Below are 25629 nucleotides of genomic sequence, written 5' to 3'. Positions count from 1 at the left end.
TGTATCACTATACTACCCACCTCCCTCTGTATACAAATGTATCACTATACTACCCACCTCCCTCTGTATACAAATGTATCACTATACTACCCACCTCCCTCTGTATACAAATGTATCACTATATAACCCATCTCCCTCTGTATACAAATGTATCACTGTATAACCCACCTCCCTCTGTATACAAATGTATCACTGTATAACCCACCTCCCTCTGTATACAAAGGTATCACTATATAACCCACCTCCCTCTGTATACAAAGGTATCACTATACTACCCACCTCCCTATGTATACCAATGTATCACTATATAACCCACCTCCCTCTGTCTACAAACGTATCACTATATAACCCACCTCCCTCTGTACACAAATGTATCACTATATAACCCACCTCCCTCTGTATACAAATGTATCACTATATAACCCACCTCCCTCTGTCTACAAACGTATCACTATATAACCCACCTCCCTCTGTACACAAATGTATCACTATATAACCCATCTCCCTCTGTATACAAATGTATCACTATATAACCCACCTCCCTCTGTATACAAATGTATCACTGTATAACCCACCTCCCTCTGTATACAAAGGTATCACTATATAACCCACCTCCCTCTGTATACAAAGGTATCACTATACTACCCACCTCCCTATGTATACCAATGTATCACTATATAACCCACCTCCCTCTGTCTACAAATGTATCACTATATAACCCACCTCCCTCTGTATACAAATGTATCACTATACTACCCACCTCCCTATGTATACCAATGTATCACTATACTACCCACCTCCCTCTGTCTACAAACGTATCACTATATAACCCATGACCCTATACTATGTACATGTCACCTTTGGTCCGCCCTAACTTCGTGTATTTATCAGTTGAAGGTCACCGTATGCTTAGGCTATTCTGTACACAAAAATCTTACTAGAGAAGTAGAGAAAAGAAAATCAATATTTTACGTGCTAATATTATCTTATTACAATGATGGATAGCCTGTTTTCCCTAGAATATCTAGGGACGTTGTTGACCGGTATAGTATGTGTTATTTTAACAGCGGCCTGGTATTTACATCAACAACACCTGAAGTATGACCATCTACCTGGACCTCCACGAGACAGGTAAGTGTGGAAACAACAAAAAACATGCTCAGAAAACTTGTATAAATAAATGTGTATTGCTACACATGAAAAAATGTCAAAGATGCATATTTTTTATATCTATATATAGTACATTTAGTATATCATTAAAAAATCTAGGTCAGTAAATAAACGATGGCTACAGTACGGAAGCCGGTAAGGATAATTTTTTGTGGGAGAAAATAATATTTTTCGCGTTATCATACAAAAACAACTCTCTATTACGACCAACTAACGCGTTATATCGCGAAACTGACGTGTTTAACGCATTTGAATGTCGATAAATTAGGTGATATCACAAGATAGGTAACACACGATTGTAGAATATTTGAGCCAGGGAGCACTGTAAATGTCAATGTGTGGACTGTAACTGTAGGTGACTTCATTGAATTGGAACCAGACAGAATGTACAGGCAACCATCCCTGGTCAACCAATACCTGGTCAACCAATACCTAGTCAACCATCCCTGGTCAACAAATACCTGGTCAATCTATACCTGGTCAAACATCACTGGTCAACCAATACCTGGTAAACCATCCCTGGTCAACCAATACCTGGTCAACCTATACCTGGTCAACCAATACCTGGTCAACCTATACCTGGTCAACCAATACATGGTCAACCAATACCTGGTCAACTAATACATGGTCAACCATCCCTGGTCAACCTATACCTAGTCAACCATCCCTGGTCAACCAATACCTGGTCAACCAATACCTGGTCAACCTATACCTGGTCAATCAATACCTGGTCAACCAATACCTAGTCAACCATCCCTGGTCAACCAATACCTGGTCAACCAATACCTGGTCAACCAATACCTTTGTCAACCAATACCTGACTTGTTCTGAAAAGTCCAGAGTTAAAAGCCAGTAACACTAAAAAGTTCCAAATTTCGTTTTGATCACCGGTGGGATATTGGAGTCGCTCAGACACATCTAAAAATTCCCGCCATCTTGACCTTTCATTGTATACGACTTGGGTTTGCCTCATATCTAACAACACTAAACAGTATATGCAAATCCTGGTATAACATATGAAGATAATGTTCCGAATTCTTAACAATGCTTACGTAATTTATCAAAGAGATACCTGTATTATGTGTTCACCTTGTATAAAGTGACGCAGCGGCCATCTATCAATCAACGGGTTTCCTTTGAATTACAAACTGAAAGTTGTAGTACCCAGGGTTCTTTTCCCCAGTATGTGCGGCAATAGTGTTATTGTAATTTCTCATATAAATGACAATAGGTTGTATATACATTGTACATTGAAGATCACAAGTATGAAATATGCTTTAAACTTTTACATTATTTAACGAGACGTGTAGATACTATCTGGGTTTTATACAAGAAGTGCTAGTTCAATAGTTAGAAGATTTTAATGTATCACGATAAGTTAATATTTATACGACATAAGTATAACGACAAGTTGTGGCATACTCGAATTTGATTATCAACATTTTGATTTAAATTTACTTTCTGTATCTTGATATTTTAGTTTTATGTTTTATGGCTGAAATTTTATCACAAGTTGTGCTTTCACTGAAACATATCGGCGTTTAAATGGCAATAAGTTTAGTTGGATTTAGTCCAATCGACATAAATTATGTCGACAAACTCCAACAAGTAAAGTTCGAATTACGTAAATAGATTTCAATTTCAGATAGAGGTCCAATTACATCTCCGTGTTATAGTTATAACCTGAAAATCAGAAAACGTTCCACTGTCTTATATCACTGGTTTCGCGATAAAACGCGTTTGTGTCGCGTGATAATGCGAAAAATATTATTTTCTCATACGAAAATGATCCCTACGTGCTTCCGTACTACAGAACTCCGGGACTGCTTTGTATGGATACGCATGACATAGCAGTCAACAAAAGTGTTCAAAATATATATATCCAGGTTTTTAAAACGGGCCACAAGTGTTTTACACATATATTTACTTTTACTATAGACATCTCCCGCTCTGGGCGTCGGCCTACTACGTACACTTTACATGTACTCGTACACTTTACATGAACTCGTACACGGGCGCCTACTACGTACTATTTACATGTACTCGTACACGGGCGCCTACTACGTACACTTTACATGTACTCGTACATGGGCGCCTACCACGTACACTTTACATGTACTCGTACACGGGCGCCTACCACGTACACTTTACATGTACTCGTACACGGGCGCCTACTGCGTACACTTTACATGTACTCGTACACGGGCGCCTACTACGTACACTTTACATGTACTCGTACACGGGCGCCTACTACGTACACTTTACATGTACTCGTACACGGGCGCCTACTATAAATTCCTAGGGATCGTATCAAAAGTGAAAATTTTGGTTGTTCTTTAAAATCGTCCAAATTGGATGTGCTCATATAAAATACGACAAACACATATTATATCACAAATTAAGGACTTATCATCTATGACATTTTCGGTTATGTGTGTAGACTGGCGCAGATAAAGGACTTATTATCTATGACATTTTCGGTTTTGTGTGTAGACTGGCACAAAGTAAGGATTTGATATCTATGACATTTTCGGTTATGTGTGTAGACTGGCACAAAGTAAAGATTTAATATCTATGACATTTTCGGCTATGTGTGTAGACTGGCACAGATAAAGGACTTATTATCTATGACATTTTCGGCTATGTTTGTAGACTGGCACAAATTAAGGACTTATTATTTATGACATTTTCGGCTATGTGTGTAGACTGGCACAGATAAAGGACTTATTATCTATGACATTTTCGGCTATGTGTGTTGACTGGCACAGACAAAGGACTTATTATCTATGACATTTTCGGTTATGTGTGTAGACTGGCACAGATAAAGGATTTAATATCTATGACATTTTCGGCTATGTGTGTAGACTGGCACATAAGGACTTCTATAGCGTGTATCCACGCAGCCGTGTCTATTAGACGATTTATAACATCCGCCTAGGTACGACATATAGATTTAAAGTTCCATCGCTTGAAAACACAATAACACGACACAAAAGTTGATCCCACATACCTTGTAGTATAATACATACACATGTATAGGTGAAAGTATATGGTTCTTGAAAAAAAATGAAATAGCTGGTTTTAAGGGAAAATGTTTCCAAAATACTTAATTCAGTAAAAGCTCTATAATACAAATGCACCTGTGCCAAGTCCCTGTGACAGATCAATGGTGCTCCAGGTATTTATATTGATTTGTCATCAATTTCTATTTATCGAAAAACTTAGAAATAAATTGGTAAATTATATAAAGCTTATGCGAAATGATTGAACAGTTTATGCTCTTTTTGTTGATATATTTTGCGGACATTTTAGTTTCCGTGTTAATTTGTATGCTACTCATTTAGACTGTATCGTAATATTCTGTTCTGTTGGGCCAGTTGGACCAGAGTGGTTCGTTTGTAAAATAAAGAAGGACCTGGTGATTTTATGCTTTTTTTCCATACGGGCTTTGACAGAGACATTCAAGCCTATATTAATATCAGCAGGTCCGTCAAGATCTACGCCTGGGATATTAGATTAAAAAGGCTACGACTATTTCGGACTTCAAAGGGTCGGTATCAGATCTCGCTCTATGTGTATATGATCACCCACGGACTTACAATAATGTACATAATTAATGTATACTACGTATTATAAATTTTACCTATTTTAAAACAATTGTCAAACATGTTAAACCAGCTTTCATTAATAACTATTGTTGAAAATAAAACATTTTATTGTCCCAAGCATAGGGCCTCAGGGGTTTGGGCCCCTGAGGTGCCTCACAGTGTAAATAGGAATTATCACAGATCATATGTAATAGAATGTAGAGACAAGTGTCTTACCGCTGTGTCATCATACCACCCTATCTACATAGTAGATGCTTACATGATCCTGACAAGAGCGAGTATGTTAGACCAATGTCGAAAACAACAAAGTAAACAATCACATTCATTATATGTAAAATGGTCGTTTTATTGATAGAATAAACGACAGTTTGTGATATAACATCATTTCCATTTAACACCATAACATGCATAAACATACTAGAACATTTGGTCTTACGTTGGGACCAAAGAATGCCATAGAGAGATCTTAATAACACAAACCAAATAGCAATGAATACTTACATGCCCAATATAATGAAGACTTTGGTCTCGTTTCGAGACAAAAACTTATTTACGTATCATAGTGTCACCTCCAACTCCTAGCCGACTCTTCCGCGCAATGTTGGTAAACAAAATGTTATCCTATCCATAAAAACAAAGTCCGTAAATTCGTTACAACAAAGAGTACGGAGCTGCATCAACTCGTTCAAAATGACATTTTAATTTTCATATTGTCCGTTGATCAAATAACTGTGTTACATGTACATTATGTACATAATGGACACATATGTAATAAACACTTGCTGTTCAAACGGAATAGTAGCTTTAATTAGGTGTCGAAAACTTTGTACAGTATGCACACATGTAATTTTCTTTTAATATGACCCCTATGACCAGTCATCGTACAGATATCGTCCATGCTAAGTACCGATGTCTGTTTAAAGATGAAACGATATGGTTATCTCAAACAGGTTGGATTAAAAAATATTGTTTCAAGTTCCAGGTTTTTGTTCGCCATGATCAAACGGATACAATAATTTGGAAGATGTTTTTCACAGTGAGACGATTGCAGGTAAAACGGTTAGTTATAGTTTAACAGCCTTAGCCTTGGGACCTGACGATTACACCTAGCACAGAGGGGGCCGTATATACATTTTTTGTATGTAAACATTACCTTGTGAGACCTGCTTGAGAACACATGTCGGTCACGTGCACTGTACCGTGATCCATTACTCAGATGTATAAGATAAAAAATGTTAAAGGTATGGAGGCACATAACGAACCTAGAAAACTGACACTCGGTCTCACAGATAAGATATTGGTAGAATATTTAATAAGAAAAACTAATTGTCCTGTGTGTTGATTCCCTAACAGTTTCTGGAGTGGCCACCTTCCATCCATCCAGAAAGTGATATCAGATGGAGGAATTTTTGATGACTACATTCTGGAATTGTAAGTTAGAGTTATATAATGTTAGTTAGTTATAATTACACTATCTCGTATCTAATAGTCACACATAAAATATAAATGTTTTCACTATAGCAATGATGTACATTTTGTATATCAATTAGGTCATATTTCGCGTTTTTTTTGTGTTTGTTTGTTTGTTTTTGTTCACAGTAGTCGCGTTACCATTAAAAACCGGGAATTCTAAACACCAGCGAAACATTTAGTACATCACTTACATTATAAGAAGTGTCATAGTACCGTAACATTACTTGGTGAATCTATAACTCAAAAACGTTATATCAATTCTTAACACATTTTAATAAATTGAAGAATAAACAGCTGGTATATGAAGCATGTTCTGATAAAAGATAAATATATGTCACACAACTATCAAGGGACATGGTATACTATTACAGTACATATCATTTTACAACTGTCGGTCAGGTAATAGCAACACAAAACTAAACAAGACATATTCATACAAAGTAAACCAGATATTGATTACAACTCAACCGTATAACATGCACGCACACTCGTGATTACCTGTCTACGTTTACCTTAACCGTAGTATGTAGTTCCACTTCAGTGATTTTTTTCGAGTTAATGCATTGGTGCATGACGACAGTCAAGACATTGTGTACAAAAGGCAAAATTTACCCACAAATTGACAAGCTGTACACAAAATTTACCCACAAATTGACAAGCCGTACTCAAAATTTACCCACAAATTGACAAGCTGTACACAAAATTTACCCACAAGTTGACAAGCTGTACACAAAATTTACCCACAAATTGACAAGCTGTACACAAAATTTACCCACAAATTGACAAGCTGTACACAGAATTTGCCCACAAATTGACAAGCTGTACACGAAATTCACCCACAAATTGACAAGCTGTACACAAAAAAAAGAAGGATTGACCAAACTATCATACTCCAAATACCTGGTCGAGTAAATTTGAACAATGCCGACTTGAAACCATATTGCTGTACAAGTGGCATTAGACCTCGCGAAAATGTTCCGTAAACAAAAAAGAGTAATCTTAATCCCGCAAATTAAAACCATTACACAGAACCAATTCATATCACACGAAATACAAATGTACTGAGTATATAATTTTCAAATAGAATTTTCGGTACTGAATTTTAACTTCGAGTTAAGCAGACTCTTTTAGTAATCAGAATTCGAGATAACCAAAATTGCCTGTATTACTCTCTTTTGCAGAAAATATATTTTGTTCGAATTTTGTTTTATTGAAATTTTATAAATTGACGAGTTAAAGAAAAAATCAATGAAACATAATGTTTTGAAATAATTTACATGTACTGTACACTATTTAAATGTATTCAATTGATATTTCAGAACTAAAACTTATGGCAAGATACTACGGTTATGTATGTGGCATCAGACATTTGTAATCGTCGCCGACCCCGAACTTGTCAAGGTAACTATATATAAGCAAATTAACCTGATATATTTCACACTAAGATGATCTTGATGTAAAACATATAATGGATATAAATCGAAAGAACAAGTTTTAATATAGCACGGCAGCATTCAAGTTTAAGTTACCATCTGGAGTGTAGTATTTTGCCATTTGAACTCAAGTACTTACTATTTGGAGTGCAGTATTTTGCCATTTGAACTCAAGTTCCTGTTATTTGGAGTCTAGTATTTTGCCATTTGAACTCAAATACTTGCTATTGAGAGTTTAGTATTTTGCCATTTGAACTCAAATACTTGCTATTGAGAGTTTAGTATTTTGCCATTTGAACCGAAATACTTGCTATTAAGAGTTTAGTATTTTGCTATTTGAACTCGAGTATTTGCCATTAAGAGTTTAGTATTTTGCCGTTTGCAGTCTAGCACTTGCTGCGTGTATTGGGAGTCTTATGTTTGCTATTTTGAGAATGACATTTGCTATGTTAGTTTGGGGACTGTTATTCTTGATAATAGCATTAAGTTTTCATATGTAGACTAATGGGGAATTTCTCTGAAAGGGATCGTTTATGGAATAGACTATTTCCCGATTCCCAATTTGTGTGATGTAGATTGACCTACCCTTGAAACACAAAAGTGTTCAACCGGACAAAAAATTGACTTTGTTTCCAAATAAACCATATGTTGCACGCAGACAAAATGTGTAATATCAACTGGTTACAACAGAATGTGTGTTTCCAGGAATAGCAAAAAGCAACAGAAATATTAATCCAGTTTAAACAATATTTAGTTTCCATCATCGAGATGTTATAATTTACCAACATATTCTATCTACTTCAGTGCGGGTCCTTCTTTATGAATTAAAAAAACAAGTTTAACCCTTAAAACTATACCAATATCTCATGTTTTATGATAAGTTATAGTAAATCCATATGGACACATATACACATAATTAATATTGGGTGAACAATAACCCCAGAACTGCGATATGTTGCTCACCGAATGGGAAACTTTCCATTTCAAACTACAGTAAAACCCCGTTATATTGCCACCCGTTATACCGCCAAACTCGCTAATCGCCATGAATTTATTCAGAACGGGTTTCCTCTCACGCTAATGCACCCGCTTTACCGCCATCCGCCATCATATTTTCAGTACAAATAGTTAAAATAACATCATCTTGACCTTGTTAATATCGCCAAATTGAGTCCTGATGTTCGGAGAAGGGGAAATAATCAATAATGAAATAATAAGCAATCAAGATCATTAAGAAATTGAGTTACATGAGATACTTGGTGATCACTTTGTATGAAGTGTGTAACAATAATTTTTAAAGTCATTATTCCAGTGACAATTATAAACTTACAAAGTCTTACGTGTAAATGATAGTTCCATACGTTATCATTTCAGGAAGTTCTAGTGACAGGAAATCATCCTAAATCTAAAACAATATATGCCAACTCAACACATTTGTTTGGTGCCAGGTGCGTTTTAGTATGCTATCAATATTCTACCAAAATTATAAACAATTAAATCATGCCATGAATTAACATTTATCATTGTATTACTGTGTATTTTTTATTCATTAATATCATTTGAATGACACTTTTACAAAGTCACATTTCAACTTTTTATTTTGATCACATATGGCATTACCCTTACAAAATAGTATGTGCCTAATGCATCAAAATTTTCTGGTGCATGCTTTGTTTTGTTTATCCCTATGTCAATTTTATATTTTGGGTTTGTAAGTTTAAACATAATGACAATGGTTGTTTTATGTGCTAGATGCAAGTAATACAATGAATGAAGATATGTGAATTTATTATGCGAATTAAGTTGATGCCGTGTTTCGGTAGGATAAAATCAACAGAAACAATTACAAAACCTGTAAAAAAAACCATTATCGTTAAAAGAAACCTCGAGTCAGATACAAATACAATTTGTTTTTCATTTGTGTTGTTTTTTCAGATACCTTGGGAGAGGAATTGAAAGTGAGACGGACCAAAAATTTTGGATAATACAGCGTATGCATTTAGACCACTGGTTTAAACCTCAGTGAGTTTTCTATGTACCTTAATTTATGTTTGTTAAGTCTATATCACCGTCATCAAATTGACGTAGTTACAGCAATTACACATTTCCATCCAGCTGGCCACTGTTGTTATCTCTTCATTAGAGTCTATCGGCGTTACAGCTGTAAATTGTTACCAACGTGACAATGACTTGTCAAATACACTGTATACGTCGTGTATCCAGTACTGTTTTTGTATACAACTTTTATGTAAAATTAACAATGTTACTTAAAGTGTTAGTTTATAACGTTTGTAGATTTTAGATTCTTGACTGTATGTTTATCTCCTTTAAATAAACTCAAATAATAATTCTACCATGTTTGCTATGTAATGCCAGTTTTGATTGGTTAAAATCCATGTATTATTTTCCAATAACCCACGCTCGTGCCAATAATACACGCTCGTGAGTCACGGCTGTTACAATTTTAAATATCTAATATTCACCCGTTTCATAAAAGTTTACTATAGCCGAGTGGGCTAATGGGTTAGTCTTTCAATATATTTTTTATCACGACGCGAGTTCGAATCCTACGGAGGCCCCCACTTTTTTTTCTTTTTTTTTATCCTTTTTTTTAATTTTCAAAATCAATGCCATATGATAGATGCTCTTGAACGTAGTACTGTATTGCCTGTATATTTCATCAACAAATAATGCAATACTCAAGAAATAAATTACAAGGTTTTCTTACAAGGGGTTTCTTTGCTGTTTTTCTATTAGAAAGAGGTCGATCTCAGAACTAAACAGTACATGGTAGAATAGAAATAATCAACTTTGACTCGTGTATTGTTGCAAGATATACAACTCGGACTCGGATATTTTGCAATTTTAATTAATAACTCAGGCCTGCGGCCTTCGTTATTAATTTAATTGCAAAATATCCTCGTCCTCGTTGTATATCCTGCAATAATACACGAATCATCGTTAATTATTTCTTAAATAAACATAGGAAGACAAAATGTAGATACCGGTATGTGTTTTGCGTTGATGTTAATAATAAATATTTTGCATTGATGTCAATAATAAAAAAAACCTTAATGGCAAGGAATGTAATAGATCAGACACAATGTTTAGCCCATAACTATGAGGCAGCAATATATATACATATGCATAAATGTCTTTATTGGTTAAACGAACAATACATTTAATTTTGAATTCGTAATTTGCAGGCATCTTCGCCGTTTCAACGCCGACATTAATGAGTTTGCTGACAGTCTTGTACGCCAGATGGAGCAGTGTGCGGACGGGAAAACACATGTTCCAATGGAGAAGTTGTTTCATAAAGTTACTCTCCATCTTCTTTCTAAGGTAGTATATCAGAAAGCGACTAAATCATTGGATGCTTATATGTTTCGATTGAGTGCATGTTCATAGTGAAAGCCCCTGTCAATAGCTGGAGTATATCATTAGTTTTAAAGCGACACTAGTTTATATTTCTACAGGTTGCATACAATTTTGACCTCGGGAAGCTGGACGAAAAGTCTCATCCTTTCGCATATTATTTGGAGTTTGCATTATCTGCTTTTATAAAGAAAGTGTTGGACCCGTTTTTCAGTGTAAGTGTATAGTCTTTGTTTATTGCTATCAACAGTATTCCATGTAATGTAATGTAATGTAAGATAAGATGCTTAATTCTTTGGGAAGAATACATGTTCATTTAATTTAAAATATAATTATCGAATAACAAAGACAATTTGAAACTAAATGCCAATCATCACAGATAATTTTGTTGCTATTGGATGCATTTGATAATTAAAACAAATTAGGTTGGATATCCCGTGTAAAGCAACATTTCTTTATCACAGCTGAATCCTTTAAACTGGAGATATTGTTTAGAAGTTCGAAATGTGGTAAAACAGCTAAGATTACACGCCAAAGATCAAATAACTGAAAGAAAGAAAGCGAAGCTAAGAGGAGACCATGTTCCCTATGACCTCCTGGAATCCTTCCTTGAACTACAAGGTAAGGCGGCACATGCAATGAATGATAACGTCAATAAAGAAATATAGATATATTTAGGGGAAAAAACCCTAAAAAGTAAATATTTTCTTAGAATTAGACTTCATTGGATTGTTCTTGATTTGAATCTTAGGTGACTTCGATAAAGCAGAAGACGTATATTCTTACGGAACACCTTGTCTTATTTTTCTTGTCATTTTCAAGGGTATTCATAAAAATCTAGATTATTTTGTTTGCTCTCATTGATGGATTTTGAATAAGAATAGCAGTTTTGTGTTTTGTCAGTATTCGCAGATGTCATCACCTTTACTGAAGAGTTTACCTCAACAGGCAAGATAATCAATCGTTTTCGCTGTAATTAAGCATGATTAATGTTTTTTCCGTAGATTTCTTCATTTTTGAACAATTGTTCGCTCCTATTGAGGTTATTCGAACGGGTTTTCAACACGTTTGGCCTTCGCATTACTAATACGTCCCAGAAGAGTTAAGCAGCTGTGCACTGTATGACGCAGTTCTGTATCCATTAAATAGTGTTTATCTAACTGAATTCATGTCTGTGTGTTCATGAACAATCATTGAAAGATGTCGTTGACTGAAAGACCAAATTTTGTGACTGCAGTTCATGTTTACTCAACTTAGTGGTTCATTGACAATTTCGCTAACACTATTGATTACGCTAATTATTTACAGTGTTCTAACATGAAGATGCCTGTACTGCAGTAGGGAGGAAGCGCGTCCCACTTATCGCCATATGATATATATGTTGACTTTCATATCCAGATTAGTCAGGCAGTGTCTGAAGCTTTGTATGATGGTGGCAAGATTGTAATTGAAGTTCTGTGCAGAGACCTTTATTATGTCTTTCTTGGGATAGCAAGGATTCAAAGCTGTGAAAAAGTTTTATACTGGGTGTACGTAGTACTCGGTATTGCACCTGACATTTTTTAATGATAATTGAGTATGTATAAGTCATAAAGAGTCGTATTTAAAAGTTCTAGTCTTTTCATTATTTTGGACATGGATTACCATAAAGTATGATAACATATTACCCTTAAACCCTATTCACATGGAGTTAAGTTTTGCTAGTAAGCTTAAATATCTTAAATATGGAATAGAATTATTCAAGTTCCGCATATAAGACATCTGTTTGAAAATATGAAAGCATTGCATTATTATTTCCAGAGAAAAGGCCGTTAGAAATAACAGATGCTATTTTGGTGGACAATTTCGTGACCTTCCTCATAGCTGGTATGTATATAATGTATTGAAACAATTAAGACAGCATGCTATTTTAACACTTTATAAGCGCGGATGTCACATTAATCATTCGTTTTATCATTTAAGTTAAAATAATAAAATTCACATTTCTGAAACTGTCAATGTTATTTACAAAATAAATTAATATAAGAAGATTATTGAAATTGCACGAAAAGTAGGCGAAATGTATACAATGACAAATCAACTTGTGCGAATGCTTTCTTTGTTTTGAATAAAAATATAAACAAAATGTCAAGGATTTAATATAGAGTTTTACCGGTTATCCCGACAACAAATTCACTTTCATTTCAGGCAAAAATAACTACGTTTTATTCTTTGATATAAGTGCTCAGTTAGCCAATATAATGTTCTGTCGTCGTTAAATGATTCTTGTCTACCATGCAGACCAAATTGATCTAATGTACTCACAAGAAAATGAATTGTGTTCCTCTAAATGTATGGAACCACAATAGGATAGCACAATAGATAAATTTCAGAAAACTGAATTCTTTTGTCGCACTTAAATAGAGAAGCATGACGTTTATCTTTGTTGAAGACGTTTATAATATTACTAATTTATTATGACTTACTCTGACTTATTTTATATGTGAAGTAAAAATCAACTATCTTGAGATAAGCTTTATACGTTTTCCTCACGATACCATTGCATAGTTCCCTAGTAATTTTCATCGGTGCATAAATATGTTTACATTTATTTTACAGGCGAAGACACCACAGCCAATACACTCAGTTTCATGATTTTTCTTCTGTCCCAGAATCCTGAATGTTACAAAAAGTATTTTGCATTTTGTTTACTGAACATTCAAAGGAAATATAAGTTGATAATCATAAATATACAGCATATATCGACTCAGAGAGTAACTATCAAATGACTACTAAAACATGTTCAAATCTAAAATATGAAATGCATATAAAGTACTATAACGCACTGGTTATGGCATTCTCATTTGATCGCATTGACAAAAATTAACAGATAACAGAATTGATGATTTGGCGCACAAATGTTATTTTCTACAGAAGTATGTCGATGTAAGAAAGTGTAATAAGCCCAATGATGACTCAATGTCAATACACAATGTTTATAACTCCATACAGATTACAGGAGGAAATTGATACCAACGTGGCTGCCGTGTCTGTAATAACACCTGATGAGATTGACGACTTACCTTACCTGGATATGGTGATGAAGGAAACACTTCGTCTTTATCCGATCATCAAGTCAACTTACAGAGAAACTGGACGCGAATGTAATATAGGAGGGTATACCCTTCCTATCGGAACTGATATAGTGGTATGTGCTGCTTCAGAAAAAATGTCAATGTATTTACACATTTTTTATAGATTAATAACTGAGTAGACATGCCTTCAAAATTGATAAACCTCGCAGTTTTAAGTAATATGGTTGCGTCTTTGTCTTTTAAACAGATCAATCTATTGAATTTTAAAAATGCATTAAGAATACCGATATGTTTATTGGTATCATCGCCTTAAGGAGTTAACCGTTCACTGAATTACCCCGAAGCTTTTGAATATGCTTATGTGTAACTAGTCTAGATTGTCTTTCGGTCTTTGAAGCTAAACAAAGAGTATTGCTTTCTATGTAAATATTAGTATTTGTTTTCATGGACATACATATCATATGTCTAATAGTGAGTACATTAATTTGCATATCAAAACCAAACCTTATTCTTCTTTGGAAAGTGCTTTGTGTGTACTTCTGTTATCAGCATCGGTGAAGATTGGCTCTTATCTAAATAAATGCTTGAGTGGCAATTTTTTTGTTAAGCAAATAACTACTGTATTATGATATGCATAAAAAATGAAAAAATAAATGTACACTATAATTGGTATATTCAGTATGAAGTAGTACATACAGGCTTCACATTTATTAAAACAAAAATCAATAAATTGGTTCCGGATTATAAATATCCGGATTTTCCGAACGTGTGTTTACACGGGAAATTTAGTTTTGCCTACAGCGCAAAATGGAAGCCCACAGAAAAGGTAAGATAGCGGAAAAACTTAATTTACAACATATGTCCAAACAAGATTAATTCTGTCTTTGGGATAGAGATATTTAATTTTAAATAGGTTTCAGAAAAAAAATTGTGTAGAGAATTGTGCCATTTTGGGTCAAATATCATAATATTTTGCAATTTTTGAGAATTTTTTAAGCTGTTACCATGGTATTCACAGCTCTAAAAATCACAGAAAATATCAGTTTACTTATCCTTCAGAGCTCTATTAAAATTGCAAATGTTGTACAGATTTCAAATATATATACTTTATTAGAGGTTATATGTAAGGTTAACTGGCAATGTTTACATATCTAAAACATGTGCCATATTTTTCAGAATTTGGCATTTTTACTGTACACTGCTACCATAGAGATATGTAACTATGTCATCTTGTAATGATTGTGCATAATTGTATCGGGAAAGGGCTTTATATAAGTTGTATAACTTGTGCCTAACCCTTTGTAAAGTTCAGTTACAAATAAAAAAAATGTTGTTTAAATCAAAATTCTTCTATGTTATACCAGGTGAGTTTTTACGCCACGAGCAGATCTTCCAAAACATTGACAGATCCTCATCTCTTCATACCCGAACGATTCGACTCAAAGGCAAAAGAAAGGTATCTATTGAAATAAAGAAAGAAGAGCAGCTCTAAAATGAGTGTTTCCATACAATGATACAATGCCTTGATAGGAAATCAAACTCATTTTCATTTATATTTTTGTCCATATTCTGTCGTCGTTTTAAGTTGGAATTACAGTATGGTTGTAATGCTGGGTTCCTGTTGTTTTTTTCTTCTCAATAACATATACAATATTACATATACAATAACAGTCATCATTTTGTTATGGTTATTTTAAATCTTTCATTTTCAGAGTTGCTACATACGTGTCTACCCCGTTTTCAGCTGGCCCGCACACTTGTATTGGAAAGAAATTTGCACAGGTAGATCAGCTTTGTTTTAGAGATTTTTTGCAAATGTCAGTGAAATATTTAGACGAACTATAACCACTCATAATTCCTCCATTCAACATTAAGTTTCAATTATATGTTGTTTTAACAGCGGGTTTGTGTATTTTGTAGACGAGACGGGCGACAAAGAAACCTTATTAGTTTTATGTACATTTTGTATATCCTGAAAAATGCACTTAACACAAAATTATTCTGATTGATTCCATATAAACATGTATTCTTTATATGCACACCCTTTATCATGACCTTTAGATGCATAATAATCTGTAAGTCGTAAAGATCGTTATTTTCTTTAATTTGACCTAACAGATAGAAACAAAGATCATAATGGCAAAGATCATCCAAACCTTTGACTTCGAGCTGGTTCCGGGACAAGCCATGGGTACCATTGATAAAACCATGCTACACCCTGCAGGTGGCGCCACGTGCTTTCTGCGACAAAGGAAGGATACATAGAGGACAAAAGGCAAAGATTGAAGAATAAGAATCAAAACATTTATAGCGTCTTGAATGTGTAATTTATATAAGTAACAATACCCGTCGCTCTTCGTTCGTAATACAACGTTCACAATGTTGAATATAATTCACATTTTTGTAGTATCTGCTTTGATTATTTTGGCAATTATTAAATTTTGTGTTGAATACCCGTCCCCTCAATATGTAGATTATATTTAAAGCTCGCGTTATATAGTTTTGCAGTATACTTATGATACGTTTTTGTATCATTTTTTCATCTTGGCATGAATCGATTCGGATATCAAAATTATATATCACAAATCTACATAATTCATTATATGATTTTGATTAATTTTGTTATTGTTTCATAGAGCCTAATAATTAAGTGCTAAAGTTATTCTAGTTGGTATATTGTGACCACCTCAATTGTAATCTTCAGAACGTCGGTAATGATATATTCCAATTCCTGTCCGATATATTGACTTAAAGGATAAAGAATATAAATATACTGTGTTGACTCTTGTATCTGAAAAAAATGTATAAGTAGTGCCATCGCCTATATTGTAAGCGAATTGTTTGTTTTAACATTTTGTAAAATGCGTCATTTTGAATAGATGATATATTTTTAATAAATTAAGTGTATATCTATTGATATGACTTTTGTCGTTTCTCTATAACACTGTTTAATTGTTCTACAATACAGAGGATAGTTTTCTTAAATTTCTCTTATATTATATCGTACTGTTCATTTTAAACAGGAAAAATAGAATTAAATAGTCTTCAATATATCCTCAATAATACATTTGAATATCTTACATTTCTAGGTATTCTTGCATAACAGACTTCTTTTATGCAAATCAGGAGAATTTAGGTTTGCCCAATGCAGTCGCTGAAACATTTCCTTGTATATACATTTGTACAAGTACATGTACATCCTGAATTAGGAGGTCGTTCTGTCGCTGTGTTTGCATATGGAATAAGTGTTTCTGTGGCCATCGATAGGAAGTTAACTATGTCAACACCATGTATAAATTGATTTAAGCTAATTTATTAACAACCGAAATTCAATAAACGAACACGTTATATTATCCATCATTGTTTTAATTGATTATCAAAAGACGGCAGGTTAGCAAATTCGTGAATTGTTGTTTAGTTTTTAACCTGAAATGTATTTTTTTCCGATATGACATCTGAATAATTCCAGTTGATATCTACATTTTAAAAAACCTTGATAACACTTTTCAGTCGCTGTCGGATTTAGCGGAAGTATTGGCGAACAACGTTTTCAATAACATGTCCACGTCGGTTTGTCAGGCCATTTATTTCAGTTGAAATAATCTGATTCTCGAGACGTATTGTTGCCATGGATACGGATTGATAGTTTGTTTCTTTTAACCTGGAATGACAGATAATGTCATAACACTGAATTATATGAAATTTGTGAGTATTCAATGTATATGGAATTCTCATCAAATTCTTCCTCCCGAGAAAAAGATTTCCAATCGACGTGTCAGACCTATGTTTGAGTACAGCTCGCATAACCCACTTCCCTTGATATGGTTAAAAGAAAAAAAAAACAGTAATGTGTTGTATTGTTTTTACGTTCATGGTAAGGTCATGATTTTATTCTTCCATATGACGTTTGACACTCTCATATAAACAGTAATGTAACTGATCCTCAACTTTCCTTTCTGAACAGATGTGCGATAATGTGGATGACCACAACTGAACCACAACACCCCTTACTTATTACCTAAACCCCGCGCTCAAGTTCGATTATCGGCATATTCTGAGCATATTTGATGCTGATTGGATGATTGCTTTACGCAGAGACCTATATACTAGTATAAAGGTCTCTGCTTTACGCAAGCCATCTTTTGAAGGAAAAATCAGATTTTTATGAAACTTGCTTGGTAGACTTATAACCTAAATCCCTCGCTGAAGTTCGATTATCGGCATATGACCACTTTAATTTCATGTAATACAATATTTGCATGGGGGGATCCTGACGACTATGTCCTTGTTTTCAATTATTCTACTATTTGATTACGCACAACTAAGATACACTGTACAATGTATGTAAACACAGCCGGTTGACGCTGCATATTGCCTCTAAGTATTTGTAATCTAAACACCATTTGCAAGTCTAAACTTCTTTTTTCTGTTTTTAGGTCTGTGAAAGCCATGGTAACTACTTCAAAATAAAAAAGTTTAAAATTGCAAAATATCATGTTTTTCCAAATATAACACAATTCCCTACCATTTTTTTTCCGATACCTATTTAAAATTAGATATCTCTTCCTGTAAGACAGAATTAATCTTGCCTGAACATTACTGTGCAAAGGATATCAAACGTTGTATAAAGGGAGGATGTACGTACTTGGCTCCTCTGGGGCGGGAGGGGCCAACTACGATAAATTGAGGTAAATCCTTTAAATTCCTACTAGTCCTGAAGGCCTGAATGGATTTTGATAAGTGACAAGTGTCCTATTCACAATCCGCCCGATTAACAAGACGAGAAGGGGAGACCAAAAACAGTGAACGGTACTTATTACGATGGATGGGTGTTTGTCGACTCTATAGTACGGAAGCCGGTAAGTGCCACATAAAGTAAACTTTTTATGTCTCAATTACGACATACGACATACTACATCATGTAAGTCATAAATAAGAGATAACTAATTTGTCATTATGACATACTAAGTCGTAATTACGACTTAAAAAGTTTACTGCATGTGGCATTAACTGGCTTCTGTACTTTAGTGTAGCGTACTACCTACTGGTACAGATCTAGAGCTATCATTGTGTTGTTCAGACGGCTCCACAAGGTCTGTCGTTATCTGTATTTTCAGAAAAGACATGGCAAACTGTCTTGTCAACCACGCCTTTATGTTGGTGTGGGCTGCGACCAAAGGTTTCACCAAACTATGCTTGTAAAGCGTATTTCAGATTCAACCGATTTTATATAACAAGAGGCCCATGGGCCTTAACGGTCACCTGATTTTTGAAATATTTCAGTAAATTTGAATGAAAGAATGAATTTCAAAACAAATAAAACAAATGATAGTCAAAAATGTGATTTCCCTATAACTATAGTAAAGTTTATCCCCTCCCATGGGGCAAACGCAAGACCCCGGGGCTAGGAAATTCACAATTATGGTAAAGCACCTTAAGACCCTTCGATCTGTGAAGAGTATTTAATTCTACCTTATTTGGGCTGTAAGAAGAAGATTTTTAAAATTTCTGTTAATTTGACCCTTTTTGGTCCCGCCCATCAGCCCCTGGGGGTCAGTCAGGGCCAACATGTACATACCATCAAACTGTCATCCCAAGCTGATAATGTTAACGAAGTTAAAATGAATTCCAATAAAAATTCAACAAATAATAGTCAAAAATGTGATTTCCCTATATAAACTATAGCAAAGTTTACCCCCTCCCCAGGGGCAAACATGAGACCCTAGGGTCATGAAATTCACAATTTTGGTAAAGCACCTTAAGATCCTTCCATCTATGTAGAGTATTTGATTCTACCATATCTGAGAGTAGAGAAGAAGATTTTTGAAATTTTAGTCAATTTGACCCTTTTTGGCCCCGCCCATCAGCCCCTGGGGGTCAACTAGGGCCAACCTGTACATACCATCAAAGTGTCATCCCATGCTGATAATTCGATACAAGTTAGAATGAATTCCAATACAAATCCAACAAATAATAGTAAAAAATGTGATTTCCCTATATAAACTATAGTAAAGTTTACTCCCTCCCAAGGGGCAAACATGAGACCCCAGGGTCATGAAATTCACAATTTTGGTAAAGCACCTTAAGACCCTTCCATCTATGAAGAGTATTTGATTCTACCATATCTGAGAGTAGAGAAGAAGATTTTTGAAATTTTTGTCAAGTTGACCCTTTTTGGCCCCGCCCACCAGCCCCTGGGGGTCAACTAGGGCCAACATGTACATACCATCAAACTGTCATCCCATGCCGATAATTTGATACAAGTTAGAATGAATTCCAATACAAATCCAACAAATAATAGTAAAAAATGTGATTTCCCTATATAAACTATAGTAAAGTTTACTCCCTCCCAAGGGGCAAACATGAGACCCCAGGGTCATGAAATTCACAATTTTGGTAAAGCACCTTAAGACCCTTCCATCTATGAAGAGTATTTGATTCTACCATATCTGAGAGTAGAGAAGAAGATTTTTGAAATTTTTGTCAATTTGACCCTTTTTGGCCCCGCCCACCAGCCCCTGGGGGTCAACTAGGGCCAACATGTACATACCATCAAACTGTCATCCCATGCCGATAATTTGATACAAGTTAGAATGAATTCCAATACAATTCCAACAAATAATAGTCAAAAATGTGATTTCCCTATATAAACTATAGTAAAGTTTACCCCCTCCCCAGGGGCAAACATGAGACCCCAGGGTCATGAAATTCACAATTTTGGTAAAGCACCTTAAGACCCTTCCATCTATGAAGAGTGTTTGATTCCACCTTATCTGAGAGTAGAGAAGAAGATTTTTGAAGTTTTAGTCAATTTGACCCTTTTTGGCCCCGCCCCTCAGGCCCCTGGGGGGTGGGGACCATATAATTCACAATTTTGGTTCACCCTCAGCCATGGAAGCTTCCTGTAAAATTTCATTGAATTTAGTTCAGCAGTTTTTAAGAAGAAGTTGAAAATGTAAATTGTTTACGACGCACGACGCACACCGCACACCGCACGACGCACGACGCCGGACAAAAGGCGATTGCAATAGGTCAACTGAGACTTCGTCTCAGGTGACCTAAAAATACAATGACATTAAAACAAAAATTGGTATAATATATTAATTCACGACAGTTTTACTTGTTTTGTTTTTGAAGAAACATAGAACAGGGGAGATAACTCTCTTGTGCTATTAGGAGCGACAGTAACTGACTGCATTCACAAGTACATGAATCAGCAAACATTGCCTTAATAAGCAACATTTGAGATGTAATGGAGATTATTAGCAGATATAGAAGTTGTGATTACATATATTTTGTATGAGCATCAGTTCTTTATTCATATAAAAAAGTACTGGTTACAGGTTAGTCGGCCTCATCATTTGTATAAATTTGAATCCAAGCAACCTAGGAATGTTAACACTGAAATATCAATGTCATACATTGCTTACAGTAGTTCCAGAGAAGAAGTCTTTATTATCAATTTTGCTAAATGGACCCATTTTGACCCCGCCTCTCAAGCTTCTCGGGAGGCCAGCCCCATCATTTGTATAATTTAGAATCCCAGCTACATTGGGATGCTTCCTACCAAATTTGGCTGAATTCTGATTGGTGGTTAAAAAGAACTCAATTGTTGACGGACGGACGCCACGGTATGGCATAAGCTCACCTTGGTCCTTTGGTGCGATAACAAATGTAGTATGAACAAACTTCAGGTGTATTTATACCTATTTATTGTGTTTGGTATAATCAGAGACGTATATGCGATATATACATCTCTGGTATAATCCATTTTCAGTAAATTATCCAGCAGCTTGATCATTCAATTTATACTCCCACACGATAATAACTCACTTTTCCTCATCCTATATTCAATATTTGTCGTGACCTTGAATTTCTCCGGGAATTATCTTTTGTTTCATCAGGAGTCTGGTAATCACTGTGTCTTTAAGGGCAGGAAAAGGGAAATGTAGAAAACAGAGTCGTAAACAGCTACTTCCTGTAAAGTTACGATATTTTGGACTACAAGGTGAACGGTTTACTAGAGACATCATACTAACTCGCTATCACAGACATATGTCTTTTGTTTGGATGGCATTTATATTTGTTTTTTATTGTTTGTTTTTTTTTGGGGGGGGGGGGGGGGGGGGGGGTCTCATACTGCTGTAACCTTAGTATATTTTCCATTGATGTAATATTTGAATTTTCAGTGTAGAATTTAATCAAAATAGTTTCAAAGATTTCTTTTTTTTTTCCCTATTTGGTTCCATATTTTATGCCTTGGGGTGTACAAGCCACTGGTTTGCACACAGTTGAGATTCCCTTCATCTACGAATGTTTCCGATAGAAATAGACGATACCCACAAATTTCAACCCTCGACCCACCAATTCTCTTCGCCCAATGACGCTGGACGTTTATCGCCATCAAGCCTATACTCGGATTGAATAGAATTAGCACCAACGCTATAGAAATATATCTTAAGAGCAACAAATAAAAAAAAATCCTTTAAATGATTCTTTATAAGACCGAAAGATGCTCAACATACAGAGTTTGAGTATGATGGTACATTGTATTTACAGTATAAAATTCAAGAGCTCAGATTTTCGGAGGATGGTAGAGGGTGCTACTTTTGGTATTGTATAAAAAGATACAACAGTCTATTCTTGTATTCTAGTTATCATTATTTCTCTTTAACTGAGATGTAGCACCTTAAACTGTATCCTGTCTGTTGAACAATTAAAATCATCATATATCTGATTCTCACTTGATATGATCTTTCTTCAAAACGGAACAAAGTTGACATTGCCTATTTTCTAAATTTCCCAGTGATCATACATGTGTAAATAAAAGAATACTATCAGTGAACAAAGCAGGATTACAATTGACAAATAAAACAAAACTATTTCTTCAATCATTTATTCCTTAACATTTTCAAGATACAGTGTATTTTTCAACATAAGTGTGTGCTTGTTAGCAATATAAACATACATTGAACATATTTCTCTCGGCGACACGATTTAAGCATGGAAGATCAAAATGATAGCTATTTCCTATACTCTTCCAGAGAGATAACAAGCAATTCAATTTGATATATAGAGGGTCGTCCTACGTATTCCATTGATAACTATTCCTAAAAAGTTGTCAGAAATATTCAAAACATCATCGATATACTCCAGGAGTCGCGTTCACTTCTCTCTGCATCCCCGAAACATTTTGATGGCAAAATCGAAGGCACATATCTATAGCTATCTATTAGTGTCAGGAAATCCTGACTGAAAGCAAATCCAAGTATCGAACTCAGCTTTTTGTTTTTATGACAGTGACTTGCCAAGGGATGTAAAGAACGATAGAGAAAGTAACTCCTCAAGTACCAAGGACGTCTTCAAAGCTGAAACATATTTTAAAATGTCCTGTGAATCATTTCACTTATAAAATCACAATGGCCCCATATGATATAAAGAATAGCAAAAGTTAGTTTCACAATGATGCCAAGACATCCTAAACATACTTAAAGAAGAGGAAAAAGCAATAGCATTTACGATTTCAAATCAAGAAAGGCCTCCTTCCTCCACCTCATGATACATTAACAATTGGAGATGAGCGTTTTACATATACATCATGAACTTTAATTCACAAACAAGATACGAGGAGCGGTCCTCTAGCGCTATCACGCTGGTTATGTTATCAGAAAGAGGAAGGAAGACTGTCAAAAAGCATATGGAGAAATATCAATCAGAAAATACATTGACTGTCAATTCAAATGTTTTAAGTATGTCTAGAACTGGTCCAGGAATTACCTTTAGTTTCAATGTGTTTTTTTCCAAAAAGGTCCCAAAGTAAAGCAAGGCACCTGGCGCAGCCTTTGAATTTACTGCTTCACATGCAAGCACAGTGGTGCGAAAGCAAGATTTATGAATACTGATCATTAAGCCTAAACTGTGACATAACCTATAATGATCTTATTAAATACAAATAGAAACACAGACAGGATGAAAGCTATATTTGCCATGTGTAGCATTTGGATTTTGAAAGCGTAAAAAAGGTGAATATTTTGTACTGATGTCATGCAAAAATGACTAACCACAACTATAATATGTAATAATGTTTCAGGTTTACTTGTTCAGTATTACTTGAGGTAGATGTTTATGCACTTATATACAGGAACATGCCATTCCCTGATGTACAACAATTAGAATATTATGAGAGGTTATGACAAAACGTTGTACAGCTATCCGAAAGCAGCACAATGTAACAAGTATGTTTTAAGGTATATATTATATATATGTGTCTCATTAATTTTACGACGTCATACAATAAATCAACCATCAAAAACGTACTTCATATATGGAAATCTGTTATGAACAGTTCAGTCTTAACTTAGTAAGTAGAGATATTTTGATAAATACAACTACGTTCAAGGCATGTACATTTTTATGTGTTTGTAATAAATAATGTAAAATTGTCTGTATGTGTTTGTAATAAATAATGTAAAATTGTCTGAAGTCCTATTAGATAAATTGCAATAAGAGCGAATACTGAATAAAGCAAATATATAGAATAAAAATACTTTATCCTCATGATCAAAATGTGTTATACCAGAAAAGTGAACTAAATAAATAGCCTATAACACAAAGATAACTTATCTGTGTTATGTAGTAATAGAGAAGGGGAAATATTATTATGTTCATATTACATTCTCCAATTGAAAATAATTGCAAGTTGATTCATCAGAAACACTTATGTGCTTTAAAGAATATATATATATAGTAAATAACTAGATTCTCAGATTTAATTTTCAAAATTTAAAATCTATATCTTAGAGAAATAACTGGTCTTTCCATAATATGAATTTAACAAAATAAACTTGTTCATACAGCTTTGATATTCAACAATAACATTAATTTTATATACATGATATGTCTGTTTCAATGAATATAAACTATTAAGAGTTTTCTCTTCTAATAAGCTAAAGAATAAGGCAAAGTGGATACATGAAATATATATTTGAAATTTAAAATATTTAATGTTTTATAAAATGATATTTTTCTCAAATGACATACTTATCTGGGCAACACAAAACAAAATGAGTGTTACATTTAAATATAGTTTAATTAACTCGCCCAAATATAAGGTGAATTGAGCAATAATGTTCAGCTCTTAATTGTTGCCAATTTGAGAAATTTAGCTCTTACATAAATCATTAACTGATATTTCCTATGTATATTTCATAGTTTGAATGTTTACTAGCCTGGAAAGATATTAATAGATCTACCTGCATGCATGCTTGAGAGTGAGATTTTCTCTTTAGCATATTCAGAGTGCCATACTTGAGGTCACATGCTCAATCCCTAGCACCAATGAGGTTACAACCTCTGTTACATTAAAACTGCTTTAAGCACACGTCTGGTAGCTATGGTAACAGGAACCGGAGAAGAGTATACCCAACCTTACTGATGGTTACTGATCAAATTAATCACATCATTGGATAACATATACTTTCCTTTATTCATATG

At 34.5% G+C, this 25629-nt stretch overlaps 1 protein-coding gene across 1 annotated transcript; it reads left to right on the top strand.

Moving 5' to 3' along the window:
* The first annotated feature begins 873 nt into the window (after window positions 1–873).
* LOC117323274 (cholesterol 24-hydroxylase-like) lies at window positions 874–17051 on the top strand. Its single transcript, XM_033878390.1, has 14 exons — window positions 874–1131; window positions 6132–6209; window positions 7571–7652; window positions 9059–9132; window positions 9620–9706; window positions 10891–11029; window positions 11164–11277; window positions 11527–11683; window positions 12863–12928; window positions 13661–13733; window positions 14054–14249; window positions 15501–15592; window positions 15849–15918; window positions 16255–17051. Exons 1-14 carry the CDS (start codon window positions 995–997, stop codon window positions 16399–16401), a joined length of 1512 nt encoding a protein of 503 aa, XP_033734281.1. The 5' UTR covers window positions 874–994; the 3' UTR covers window positions 16402–17051.
* The last annotated feature ends 8578 nt before the right edge of the window (window positions 17052–25629 follow it).

The sequence above is a fragment of the Pecten maximus genome, chromosome 3 (assembly GCF_902652985.1).
Source record: "Pecten maximus chromosome 3, xPecMax1.1, whole genome shotgun sequence".
In the NCBI taxonomy this organism is placed as follows: domain Eukaryota; kingdom Metazoa; phylum Mollusca; class Bivalvia; order Pectinida; family Pectinidae; genus Pecten; species Pecten maximus.
Note: the sequence above shows the minus strand (reverse complement) of the source record. Positions and strands in the feature narration are given on the sequence as shown.